At 46.0% G+C, this 14211-nt stretch overlaps 1 protein-coding gene across 1 annotated transcript; it reads right to left on the bottom strand.

Annotated features, from left to right (window-relative positions):
• Nucleotides 1-738: 738 nt before the first annotated feature.
• Nucleotides 739-13722, bottom strand: LOC142786702 (neprilysin-2-like). The gene is made up of 3 exons (XM_075884339.1): nucleotides 13575-13722; nucleotides 4135-4298; nucleotides 739-2823 (listed from the first exon to the last, which is right to left on the bottom strand). Exons 1-3 carry the CDS (start codon nucleotides 13659-13661, stop codon nucleotides 843-845), a joined length of 2232 nt encoding a protein of 743 aa, XP_075740454.1. The 5' UTR covers nucleotides 13662-13722; the 3' UTR covers nucleotides 739-842.
• Nucleotides 13723-14211: the final 489 nt, after the last annotated feature.

A 14211-nucleotide genomic window follows, 5' to 3' on the forward strand; every position in this document is an offset into this window, starting at 1 on the left:
TTTTTCCTTCTGATACTATCTAACCAACGATGAATGCTCAGGACGTTGCGTCTCGAGCCCGCGTTGCTCACTGAATCATGCACACTAGGCTCTGTGCTTCTCAGGCATCACAATGTTCGCTACGATGTCCGGCACTGCAACGTTGACTACCTTCCTGACTCACTTGTCTTACACTGGACGCCGTATACCGACGTCAAGGCTTGTGCGCGAAGCTTCCACCTCGGTACACGGGGCAATACACAGTTCTTCGCGAGGTCACTGACGTCGACAACATAATCACTCCCGTTCAACCACACTCTTCTGCTACACCACCCGGAGATGTTGTTCGTGTGTCACGCATAAAACAATACTATACCGACAGTCCTGACTGATTAAGGCCCACCTGGATGGCACTTACGAGGTCTGCAAGGTCTGCGCATCGGGCAAGAGCCTGATTTCGCAGACCTCATAATGGTTAGGAAGAAGCCAGCTCGCCCCACGAGATGCTTGCAGCCTTTAATTGACACAGCTACTTGTAAATGTTGCAAATATACCCGCTTCTGCCTCCAGTGTATTTGTGATGTCCGTGACAGTATAGTGCAATAAACAAGTGATTTGCGAAACATATTTTCGGATAGGCAAAATTGAAGTGAGTGATGTGACCCACTACTCAATAATGCAATCAATACGGGTGCATGAACAACGGCAGTAATCCTCTTACCAGTTTATTTTTATTTTGTTTACAGAATATCGATTGAGCTTTGTATCTTTACTGGATTGAGCAATGTTTAGCGATAGAAAATACGAACGTCATCAATTTTATAATTGCACACAGTCGACAAAGAGCCATTGCGAGAAATCGTCTATGAACTGAGATTTCTCCATGCATTACAATATTGCTGAGGTTGTTTCCAAGCACTGCATGAAAATGCCTTCCGAAAGGGCGGAAAGTTTGTAAGGGGGACGTTCACACGCCACTTGCTGGGCGTCATGCCATGCAAGTACTGCGCTTTTCGCGAACCGTTGCCACCGTCATCACAGAATGTGACCGCGTAGTTGTAAAAGAAGAGTCTCCTCACCGTGACCCGCCAGTCGGGCAGCTGATAGAACATGTCCGTGGCGTTGTGGCTAGTGAGCGCGCGTTCGAAAAGTTCGTACAGAGGCACCATTACTGCATGGTCCAGGAAGGCTTCCTCGATGCGTGCGATGCTCCACCTTTCTTCGGTAGGTTGGTCCCTACCAAACTCAGCTGCTGTGGCTTCCCGGTACTGATGCTGAATGCACTTAAGGACATCCTGGCTAGCGTTGTCTGATGTGGCACTCCACGAACCCCCACGCAGAATGTGGCCGTTGATAAAAGCTGCATTGGTTCGGAGTAGAGCCTTGAGCACACCCCTCACAACGTGAACAAGAACGATGGGGTACATTTCGAAAGGCATCTTGTTGGTAACGGTGGTGAGGAAAGCTACGATGGCGTTTGGAAGGAACACGAGGTTGTTACTTGGCTGGTACTCATAATCCCAGTCGAACACGGACATGTGGTACATGTTGTCGTATGCCCTTTCAGCAACTTCCCGGCTGTTCCAGGCACTCCAGTATATGCTGGACGCGTGCGAAAACATCGAGAAAGCTATGCCGAGTACAGTGTCATTGGGACCCTGTGGCAGAGGAGGGGTTTGTCGGTACTTCTCGTATTGCACAAAATTGTCCTGCGTGCCAAAAACAAAAGACAGACTGTCCAGTGTTTTTAGAATCTGCTCGAGATTGCTATTAGAAAACCATGACTGACCGAATACGAGCATGGGTCGAATCACTGCACGCGTATCGTTGAATAGGTCTTGCAGCTGGGCATCTCGGTGGCGCCGGTAAACGTTGGCGAACTCCTGACTTAGGGTCAACTTGGCAGCAATGCCCACACCGTATCGGTAAACTTTTTCCAACAGTAGCGTGCATGCCAGAAGCTGCGGCTCCAACATAAGAATGTCGTAGTCGTGACCCAGCTCATAAAGCTCCGAGTATTCAGGCGTCATCAGTGGTGCGAGAGTAACCAAGGCTTTGAAGCCGACGTAATTCGCAATCGCAGTGTGGTAGTTTTCAATGTCGAAAATGGATGAAAACTGACTGAAAAACACGGGGTCCTCTACAATTGAAAGCGATATTCGCATAGTATTTCGTTCGGTGTGAAAGAGAAGCGACATGTACTTCAGCCAATCCCACTGATCACTCTTGGGCAACATATGGATGGAAGTCACACCTTCAAGCATCTTTTGATGCCGAACGCTGTCCAAGTAAGTCAAGTTTCTTAGTTTCATTTCGAGTTTTGAAATGTGCCTGCTCACAAGGGCACCCGTCAGAGGGTTACTGTAGTGTGTGATAGCACCGAAAATTATATCTTCGTACCGCTGCACTGGGTTGTTCTTGCTCCTGCGCAAATAACGCTTTAGATATGTCTCGGGCTCTCTGAGCACGATATCGCACGAAGAGTTATTCCGGTTACTTCGAAGCACAATCAAGCTAAATAATGATCGCAGCATCAAGAAGCGATCTCCAGCAGAAACTACTCTCACTATGTCGCCTTCGAACGACACGTACGGCCAAGCGCTGATCTGCAGTGCGCCCATTATGTCCGCCCAATCTGACTGCTGATCTTCGTATCTCTTTGTAAGGTGGGCTGATTTACACTTGTCGTGGAGCCACATTGCTTGTGTGAGAAAGTTGCTTTTGTCAGCGAGCGTGTGTCGTCTCTTGATCTTTGAGTATCTGCTCATGAAAAGATCTAAATCGAGGACAAGCTGCCGTATGCTGAGCTGTGGGTATGGCAACAGGTGGCTCATGGTAGGTTTCCTGGAAAGAAAATGGGATACGTTTTGATTTTTGTCACTGTAACTAACGTGGCAGTCCAAGCTAGAGTTTTCATTCATAATAAACCCCACGAGTTGCACGCGCTCTTAAGAAGCCATTGTTCAATTTCAAGCTTCAGCTTACTAAAACGGCAGGTTACTATGTTGAACACGTGGTCGCAACTCGTGGTAGCAACACACGTGGTAGCAACACGTGTACGTTACGTGTTGCTACACTGAAGAGCTGTGTTGCTACACTGAAGAGCTTCAGTGTTGCTACACTGAAGAGCAACACCTGGTACCACGCGGTAGCAACACACGTGGTAGCAACACGTGTGAACACGTGGTAGCAACACGTGTTCGTCAGCGAGCATTATGACCTTGAGAGCTTCAACAGAAGGATGACTTATGTACTCGTCTTTTAGTGGAATAATTGAAACGGCTTGTACTATTTTGCTCGTGGTTTTGTCCCTAAGTATGAAGCAAATACCAGTGCCTCCTGGCTGAGATGTGGAACCATATTCTATATACATGACCAAACGTGTACTAGGGCGACCTTTCAAGATGAACAAGTGTTCTCTTAGTCTACTGTTGCAGTAGCGTCCGGTCTGCTCCACGCACGCATGGCCACACACCATAAGAATGACGTGTAGGTAAGCGTACGTCAATTCAATGAAGCGTGACTATGCAAAGAACCAGTTTGTGATTGCGCGACTGCATTAGTCACGCAAACACCAACTGGTACTTGCTCGGATGTTCGGTACTGTATTCTTTTCGTTGGTTTGTTCTTTAGTTTGGAACATTTTTTTCACCTTAGAACACACTTTACCTATCTTGGGATGCACTGAAAACACCACCTTAACTCCGTAATTTTCGACAGTCTTTTTATGTCTGTGAGAAACAGTGTGCTCTTACGGAATCACAGTAACCTTCGAAAATGCTTTATTTTTTTTCTAGAAGTATTACCACGTAACTGTTCATCGTGTTTTATCTCTTCATCAGCTTTCATTATCTCTTCGTTAGGGCAGATGTCGGGTTTCTGGCAAATAATGAACTTTCTCTAAAAACACGGTGTTACCAGCATGAAAACATCCCTTCATTAGCGCTGATATCAAACAAGACATACCAAAAATTGTCTTGGTATGAAACAAGACAATAACAAGGCACATGGACTTGCGCTCGTCCATGTGGCTCGTTTCTTCTTCCCCGTTCGTTACGTCCAAAGTACTTCCATGAATTATTTCTCATCAGGACTGCTACCAGCCTTGCTTATTTTACGGGCTCCCTGTTGGCAATGGAGCACGTCACCACTCACTTGAAAGCAGAACACACGTGTTCGTAGAAGTCGTCGCAAGGGTCGCCATGCATGGGTAGTCTGTGGAATAGGTAATTGGCGTTCCACTGGCACACGCCGGTTGTGCACTCGTCGCTGCTGACTGTGGTGTAGCTGAGGGGTGGATCGACGTGCCTGTTGAAAACCTGCGCGAAGAGAAAAAAAAACATTATATCTATATGCAGGGAGTATGTGGTTGGTGGACCGGTGCGAGCCACCTCTCACAAACACTAGGTGGGTTCCTCATTACAGAAGCCCATTGACATCCAAAGCGACTCGGGAGCGGTCGACCAGGGCCTTCTGGCTCGCCAGGTTGGAGCAGACGAGCAGGGCCTCCTCCCAGTTTTCCCGGGTGGGCTTTGGTTTTAGGGTGAGGCGAGGGATTGACTGACATGCCCACACTAGGTGGAGGCGTCCGAAGACTTCTCCGCACAGTGCGGGCATTTTAGGGGCGAAGCTCTTTATAGCGGCACCCGTTCGTCCCTCGTAGCCATTGTAGTAGTGTGTAACAAATACAATATTTTGACCTGCAAGGTGGGGCCGGTGAGAGATTTCTTCTGTGCGTTGTTAAACAATAAAATATAGTGCTCAATGTACATTCCAATGGCTGCTAAGGGGGAATGAGAGAGGAGAATTCGGCTTTTAGTTAACGCGCATGGTGCGAATTTTTTATTGTTCAAAAATGCACAGAAGACAAGAAAGGGTTGCTACGTTATACTCGCTTGGCGTAACCTCCTAGGTTTTAGAAAGGTTTAGTGAGCGTTGGGGCGCAGTGCCATGAATACAGTGACCTAGTATATACCGTGAACTCGAGTTGGTTAAAGATGGGAAGTAGACACGAAACGCAAGCCGTAAGAAAGTGTGTGTGTGCCTCCTCTCGTTCAGTCCTTGGAATGTCCGCTAGATGGCGGTGCTTTTATGTGAGGAATACACGATTAAAAGATCCTAGATGGTGGTACTTGGAGTGTTGAATAGGTGGACGAACGGACACACAGACAGATGCATGGACGGACGCACGGATGGCTGCACGGACGGACCAACGCATGGATGGACGCAGGAGCGGATGCACGGATGAAAGCAGGGACGGACGCACAAATGAACGTGAGGATGCACGAACAGACTCACGCATGGACGGGGGGGGTGGACGCACGGGGAGCCACACAGACGCACGCCATTCACCGCGACATTTCACCGTGAATGTGACATTCACCGTGAATGTGACGCCATTCACCGCGACATTTTGGTGAACGACTGCAGTCGTGTACCAGTTCCCATGGTGAGGGTTGGAGGCGTCAACGTGAAATATGTCGTGTTTGTTCCCATAGTGGCGAGCTAGTGCCTTGCCCGCACAAGGCGTCTGCCACTGTGGTCGCCACGTGTCATGTTGGCCGGAAGAGGGTGCATGTATCTCCAGACTTCTGGAATGCGTACACGCTCCTACGTCTCTGTTGGATGGTGGATGTGTTGTCGGGCTAATAGGTGGTGACCCGACGGAGCCTTTAAATGTCTCGTGTATTGATTGGTCAAGTGTTCCTGGTGGAGCTCTGCAAAAGTGTTTACCATCCCCAGGCCCATAAGACGCTGGTTGGACGTGGTAATAGGGAGATCGAGGGCACGCTTGTACATATTCCTAACAATCACCTCAATAGTGTTCTCGTTGAACTTACGCAGGTAGAGGTAAGGAGCCGAGTAGAGGACTCGACTGGTTACGACTGCATGCGACAGCCGCAAGGCGTCTCCGCAACGTAACCCCCCGCGCTTTTTTTGGAAACCCGGGGGACCATCCGGCCCCCCTGGTACCCCACCTTACGCAGTTTTGTCAATGTTGTATCGACTGGGCGATGTTTGTGAATAAACACACCCAGTACCCAGATCTCATCGTGTTTTGGGATGGGTCCGCTTTTTAAGGACAGTTCGAATTCGGTAGTGCACTTTGGCGAGGAGCGAGTGTGCACAAATCTTGCTTTGGTCGGAGAGCAATGAAGGCCGCAGTGGCGGGGATAGTATCCAATATCTCCACCGCTTGCTGCAGGTTGGCTTCTATGTCTCCTACCGTTCCATGTTTAGCCCACATGGTAATGTCTTCAGCATAAAGTGCGTGTTTATGCCTTCAACATTTTCCAGCTGATCCGGTAGGTTCATCATAGCCAGATTAAACAGTAGGGGTGAGAGGGCGACGTCCTGTGAGGTACCTCTCGTTCCTAATGGTAGGAGCCGTGTTCTTCATTTTGTATTCGGACGTACGACAGTCGGTTATAGAGGAATTGTCTAATATATCGGAACTTGTTGTGTCCAAAGTTTGTTTTGGAAAGGTGCGTCAGAATTATGTCATTTGTGACGTTGTCGACAGCTGCTTTCAAGTCGAGGGCGAGTGCTGCCTTGTCCTAAAGGGGGTAATCAATGGGATTTAGACTTTCGCGGTCTAACTGAAGCCAGAAATCCTGTGCGGGCCGGTGCGGCCGGTTTCCAAATACGGTGTCAGCAAATACGTGTTGGTTCTCCGAAAACTCGGTGCAAACCAACATAGCAGCTCTCGAGGGCAAAATTGACATGTTGCTAAAAAATTGCGCTCCTACAATCCAAATTGAAAGAGCTAACCGATTCCTCCTCATACGCAACTGAGGTTATGGAGAGTGAGCCCACGGCCCCAGTGGCAGCGCGAATTGTGGAAGCTGTACTTGAGGCTCGTCTAGAGGCCTACATGGACGCCCGTCTTAATGCCTTAGAAAATCAAATTTACGCGGCCATGACCTCTGCTATTGCGAAAATGACCGAAACAATCCCCACAATTATCGCCAAGCACTTGGCACAGTCGTCGCATAGCGTCCGACGATCCGATGGTCTGATTAAAGACGTGTCTGGCTGCTATCCGAAAACCTCGCGTCGCTTCATAGAAAATGATGTAGATGACAATGACAGCTGCACGCTTACAGGAATTGAGGACGCCACCCTTGCCGTGAATGCTGACTCTCCAGCTGCGTCCCTACAACCACCTTTTAACTTGAATGACCATGGCGGGCAACCCTCAAGTTAGACGCTTTCCGTGTTACATTTTGCCCCCCCCCCCCCCCCATTCTATTTACTCATTGGAATTGCCGGGGACTCCATTCCCGCGCCAAGCGGGCTCAACTCTGGCTTTTCTTATCGAATCTCGCTTCCCTTCAAGCAGTTGTTGACTTCCAGCAGCCAGGGAGCGGTGCTAGCCTTCCAAATTATTCCTCGTTCCAGCAGGACCCCTCTTCCTGCATATTCGTGCACAAAAAATATACAGCCAACCAAGTGGGCTTGGAACTTAATACTGACTATTCCTTTGCGATTGTCACCCTCCTTCAGCTCAAGAAACAAGATGAACCATTACACATACTAAACGTCTATTGTTCTCCAAAACTTAAAAATATTTCTTTCGCAATACTCTTCAGTCGTGGCCTGAAGGCTGTCAGCAGGGATCCCCTTGTGGTCATGGGCGATTTCAACGCTCACAGCACACTGTGGGAGTACGTGCATGATGAGAAGCGTGGGTGCAAGCTAGCGGAACCTGCGTCCACGCTGGGCCTCACTCTTCATACTGACCCTGCATATCTAAGGCGAGTGGGTAGCTCCGTGACTCGGGACACGTGTCCGGACCTTACCTTCACCAAAAACGTTAGACACGCAAACTGGGCCAACACCAAAGAAACCCTTGCAGTGACCTTCGCATACTCATCACAACCATCACAACCACACTACTGGCAAGACTCACGCGCAAGCCCGCCTACCTGACTGGACAAAGTTCCGAAAAAACTACACCAATATGGCCCCGATTCACGAAACAGGTTACCACGCGTGGTCACGAGAATCGGTTACCCACCTTCCTTTGACGGAAACTCAAGTTCAGCTTTCAGAGGCTACGCCAGGGGTGGACAACCACCTCCTTCACCTCTGGGTGGCGCGGCACAGCCTCGTCTGTAGATGGTGCCCCCAAAAACACAATCGGAAACTCAAAACTCGCATTGCCAAGCTCACCCAACGAGCGGCTGAGTATGAGGCCCAGCTCGCCGACTCGAATTAGGTGGTACGCAGGTGATCTATCACAAAGCCACGTTGTTACTTGCAGCTGCTTCGGCAAAAAACACTACATACATGCCATGTAGTGGAAGAAGTCTCCTTAACGCATTTTGTTCGACAGGTGTCAGGATGAAAACGAGCCCATTTGGCGCTTTGTAAGCGAATTTGGGAGGCCATCAAACTACATCGAAAAAGGGCAAGATAGGCCAAGGCAGGACCAGGAAAGGCCAAGGCCGAAAAAGGCCAAGATCTATAGTGCAGCCATCATATCCGCTAAATACACACAGAAACTTTCAAACAGCTCTAAAAGTGGACAACTATGTTTATCTAGCGGAAAACATATCATGCCTTTCCAGAAGCGTTGATCAAGCAAACACAAGATATTGTGCTGCCGTCTGTGAGTCATTGTTAGAGGCCTCGCCTCCTGGATGGCGAGCGCATGGCATGTATTTTGGAGGCCATGTGACCCTTGCAATAAGTAAAAAACGCTGTGTTCGCGCACGCACCCGTGCGTGCGTGTGCCTTGGTGCCATCAAGCGGTCGCGCTTTAGCGCGTGCGCGTTTGTGTGCTTGTGCGTGTAACAAAACATAATAAGTATGCACTTAGTCGATGAAGGGCGATCTTGGGGCCGAATTTCACTAGCACGTTCAACTCTTAAAGGCGAAGCTTAAGGGTCCCCCAATTTTTTTTCAAGCAATTTTGCCTTAGAAATATACACATTATTTTGTATATGTTGCCAACAACAGGACAAAATTCGACCGACGCCATGGGCGCTTAAATCTGGCCTGTAATAAAACACTTTTTATCTTCTTGAAAATTTCTATGCGTCCTTATTAAGATGTCTGATTAATAAACAGATCGAAGAGAAGGTTGCCGTTGGGCTTTAAACTTCAGCAGCGTTGTCAAAATACTTGTGTCACTTCTAGTATAGAATTGGAAGATGCACCACTCAATGTGGTGCTCGAATGCAACAGCTTGTATTCATAAGTTTTGTTATTTTCTTCAGCTGTTACAAAGACTTCAAGTTGCTTAACCTCTGAAAAGTTACAAATGTCGTTAATTCACAGTGAAAGCGTATAGCGTCTGAAGTTGAAGTTGAAACTCAGTAGCATGAGCGTCGTATCCGCTATAGTGCAGATGACATGATTTGTCTCCAGGATTGTGCCCTTAAATACCTATTATCCTGACTTCACGAGATAACCTCGCAGTACAGACTAGCTAAAGGGCCCTTCTTCCTTCTAATCCAAGTTGAATAGGACTCAGTCAGCACACTTAGGTTATTGAAAACTCCTACGTAGCCAACTCGCTGAAACGTTTGTTTGACCTGATCCTGGCGTTCTACAATCATGCTTAACATGTGGACGCGAGTGCTGCTCTTCTCGACATATCCTGTGGCTATACTCATTCAATATATGCTACAGTCTGCAAATCCAGACTAAGTGGAACAAAGCGCTTCAACGAACAGTCCTAATTGTTCAACCAAAGGATGTACAGAGGGCATGGAAGTCGTCGCCGACCGTAGCGCCTTCTGCTTTCGTCCAAGGTGAAACCACTGACTCGATAGGAAGCCATGCCTGCCCTGATTACTTTCCCACGACTATTAAATAAAGTATTGAGTGTTAAAAGTGAGAAAAAATAACATTCTTAAATTTAATTCTTGTCTTCTCCCCGAGCCTCGCGTAGCCATAAAAACGAGAACGTTTTTATTCTGGCAGATTAGTCACTGGCAGATATCTATTCAGAGTTTATTTTACATTGATTGAAATCATCTCATGTACTCTTCAGACGTCGCTTTTTTTGAGTCAGTCAGACGAATTGATACTAACGTTGAGACAGACAGACAGTATAACATCCAGGGTTCTTTTTATATGAAAACATCGTATTGTGTAAAAAAACACGGTAACGTACTGAAAGATGGCTTTCTTATGAATTATGAAGACGTATACAAATGTTTAATGTACCGTATTAAACGCCTCTAGATTTGCAACTGTATACTTATTGTATTAAAGAAGAATTTTTCGGAGGTTCTAAAAGTACGCCTGTTTGAATTTACAAAAGTATTTTCTCAGTTCTTATTGTGGCTGCTACGACAAACATTTTCTTCGTAACGATTTTTAGGATAGCGTGCTTCGTCCCTAAGGCTTTTCCTTTATAATAGAAAACTCTTGAGTGTAGCGATTATCGTAAGACTTGATTGGCGAGTTCTCATGCATTCTTGAGTACGTTCAGCAGTATTGTAACGTAAAATGCATAAATTGAGTCATCCTTTTTTTTAACAATGTTAAAATAACTTTAGTGCTGACACATTTTACCGAACACACAGCTCTGTGCTGTTTATTTATTTGCGAGAATAAACGATGATTTCATATTATATGAAAGCGCATCTTCCAGCTGGACATCTACGTAAGGCCCACCATTACCTAAGTAGCCACCGGAACAGCTCTTGTATGACTCAGTACACTTTAAAACTGAAACTGTGGCTGAGCGCTCTAAAAGCATCTCAATGACTAACCGTCATGCACTCGCGCAAACGAGGTTTCCAACCATGGTAAGAGGGTCATTAACTACTTAGCAATAACAAGGTGCGTAATTTTTGTGTCATTGCTTTTCGAACACGTCATAACCTTGAAGAAGACTGCTGATGCTACGTGTTTTCGCTACAAATTTTATGCGAACAGAGGGACTCGTCTAAGTTTTAGAGAACTTGATGCACTGAAATGTTGTAGAAGTTGTAAACTTGATGCACTGAGAAGTTGTAGAACAAAATTTGGCATGCGGCCCCGGCCAAAAAGGAAGCACGCACGGCTACACACCTGTTCCTAAATATAACTGTTATGTCGGATCTGTCCAGCAGATTACATTGATTAAATATATATATATATATATATATATATATATATATCGAAAATGTTATATAAATAAACATGCTCTGGGTCCTTGTCAGCTAATGATTGAATCGATACCACAATGAATCCAGTCACACCTTGCAATTTAAGAGGCTATGGCGTCAGCGACCTCTACCGTAGTCGCATTACTTGTGAAAAACGAAATCGAGAAACCACTGTTGTGTGAGGCCTAACAGTGACAGTGTACCTTTCCTTAGAGTCCCTTGGCGGTTATAAATTAGTGCACACAACACACACACTGCCTGCACGTAGGCAATATTACGATGAATAGAAATAACTTCGACACAAGTGTGGATACTTCTAAGACACTCATCCCTCCCCTATGGCAGTAAAACCTGCTCCTGTGTGGCCTATGGGAGATAGCTCAAGCTTTTTTTTTTTATTACATTCCACTTCCCACATGATGGAACGCTTTCTGTTTCTATGTTTGCGTACAGAGCAAACTCTAATGAAGGTTGATAGCAGATAAACAATCAGAGAATGATTGACGCCATGGTGAACACAGTGTAACTATCTGCACCGCCCTCCTTCTAAATGAGGGGGTTCTAAAGAGCATGGTTGACTGAAGTATTTATTGGCATAAGGTATGATGCATGCGTTCTTCCACAGATAGCTTGCGCGCAAACATTTATCTCTGCGAATTACTTGAAAGATGCGACATGCCGCCAGTCACTTAGCCAGCGTAGAACCTCAATTTATCTGAGGCATCAATGTGTACTGCACCTTTTTAGTGCGCAGCACTTCAGGCGCCCCGCTTCTCTTTGATCTACTACCACATGCCTTTTGGTCGCACAGTGGTCAATAAAATTGTAAAGTAATTAGGATATTATTGCCTAAACTACCATTATATAGGCTAGCGAGATATTAAAAGGCATATAAAACAGAAGAGTGAACAATAAATTCATTGCAACAATTACTTACGATTGCGGACAACGTTTTGAAAGAGCCGGCTAACACCCGCCCTTCGCTTGGAGGGCACCACCACTTCGATAAGCGCGTCAATTTAAAGACGGTGGGAAGCACCAACAGAAAAAAAAACGGTGAAATTTTGCTGTGATCCACATTCGGAGATCCCACAAAAGTATCTGGATTTACTAGTGCATGCCCCAAGACCGACATAGTAGTGCAATAGCGCTAACCTAACTTAAAATACACATAAATTGAAGCTGGGTGGGCGCTGTGATAATAACAAAATTATGTTTTTACATGGATGCTGGAATCGTTTCATTAGCGTCAGTTATAAATTTACAAATAAAGCTGCTATAATAGTTACCTAGTCATTTGTAATAGGACTGAAAGAGATGCCTCAGACATTCAGTGTGAATTTGGTAACTCACAAGATTAACAATAATGGAACTGTATTCCATCATTCACTGCTTTTCTTTTTTGTATAAAAAGCGCGCCACCTAAAGGTTCCCGCCTTGCAGCGGTTTGTCAGAAAAAAAAATATGTGTACACATATTTAAAACGGAAATTTTCAATCTGCGTTCGGTCTTCTTCTTCCAGTAGGATGAACGCCCACAACAGGATGAACGCCCAAACTTGGTGCACTAGTGCGAATGGGCAATATTCTATTACTAAAGCATTTGTCTTCATGCAGAAAAGCCACGACAGAGACTAATATTGATCAGTCATGAAGCAAATAAGGCTACGTAGTACGTGAACGGAAGTTAATTGACACGTAGAGTAACACCAGAAGCACCAAAGCATCACAAACATTTTCAACGCGACATTTGCTGAATACGAATATCCTGCCTCCCCTCTTTATAGACACAGATATTCGAATTCAATATAAATCACAAGGCTGTATTGAATTGGCTTCACTGAAAAGAACATGTTGCCGAATTATAATAACATGTTCGTTAAAACATCACACAGCTGGTACTTACGCATGCCAGGATAGCTAGCGTTCTTTTTCGCGTCACCCAGGTCGTTTTTTTTTTACTTTTTCTTGTTGGACTTCAAAAAAGAACGCCAGTTCTCTCCATATCTATATGAAAACAATCAATGGCGATTCATAACACTGGTATTACTTGTCCTTCGTTATTCATGCGTGAATGTATCACTTCACTTTCCGTGCTGATTAAATGTGCACTTTGCTTCCAATCAGCCAGATCAGCTCTCTGCCTGACTAACTCGTAAAATGGAGGGCTTAAGCCAATTCCTGAGGAGTAAGCGCTCATGCGAAGAACAATGGCGTTCGTGATATCTTTGTCAGTGTGTAGCACAACCTCTTAGAATGCTCATGTGTCTTGAAAAATATGCCTCCAAACACACAAGCAGATGGACCACGTGTATTATTGTTTAGCCGAGCGATCCATGCGACACGCATTAGTTGTCTGGCGTTAAACCAGAGATTTTCCCGGCAGGGACGAGAAGGGGTAGAACCCCATAGTTACCTACGCCAACGTGCGTGGAACAATGTGTTGAAACGAAGATTTTCGTGGCCTCAACTGTGCAAGTGCACTCACCAATGCAGCTGCTGCGTCACTGTCATCGTGGACGATCCCGAAGCCCGCGTACTTGTTGCCGGCAACCACGGCAATCGCGAAGAGCATTCCAAGTACCACCACCGCAGCCGTGATCAGTGAACATCGCAGCCAGCCACACGGAACCGGACACTCGTCAAGTTGACGGGCTACCGAATGAAACCAATGGCGGATGCGCATTACTCGCTGAATATACCACGACATAGATTTGACAAAGCAGGCTGATGATGATAACATTATCTGAAACATGATGAAAGCCCACTGTCGTGGATAACTAAAATAAACAAGATTGTCATGATTGAATAATTGAAAGGATTGTCATGGTTCAATAATTTGATTATCAGATGTCAAGATGCAGATGTTGAATTATTATAACCCGATGTTAATACGTTACTGCACCGTTGTACGATGAATAATAATCCCATAAGTCACCCTGAAGATCAACCATTTTTTTCATATTTTTATGTGGTTGGTATTGATGCCTTGGCTGGGTGCAGCCATCTTAGAATTTAAGCGGAAGTGTTTTCGTATACACTGGCTTCTGCATTGACGGATACGAATTTCTTAACGTCATAGCCTGAGGGAGCTCGTTTCGCAGAAATTCCGGTGTCAGCGCCCG

The sequence above is a fragment of the Rhipicephalus microplus genome, unplaced genomic scaffold, assembly GCF_043290135.1.
Source record: "Rhipicephalus microplus isolate Deutch F79 unplaced genomic scaffold, USDA_Rmic scaffold_28, whole genome shotgun sequence".
NCBI lineage: Eukaryota > Metazoa > Arthropoda > Arachnida > Ixodida > Ixodidae > Rhipicephalus > Rhipicephalus microplus.

What these genes read in the sequence shown, in the direction of transcription:
- LOC142786702 (XM_075884339.1), bottom strand. Translation starts at nt 13,661, where the DNA reads ATGCTCTTCGCGATTGCCGTGGTTGCCGGCAACAAGTACGCGGGCTTC. An exon ending in GTGACGCAGCAGCTGCATTG is followed by an intron (nt 4,299 to 13,574) that starts GTGAGTGCACTT and finishes CTCTTCGCGCAG; the next exon opens with GTTTTCAACAGGCACGTCGA. An exon ending in CACGTGTGTTCTGCTTTCAA is followed by an intron (nt 2,824 to 4,134) that starts GTGAGTGGTGAC and finishes TTTTCTTTCCAG; the next exon opens with GAAACCTACCATGAGCCACC.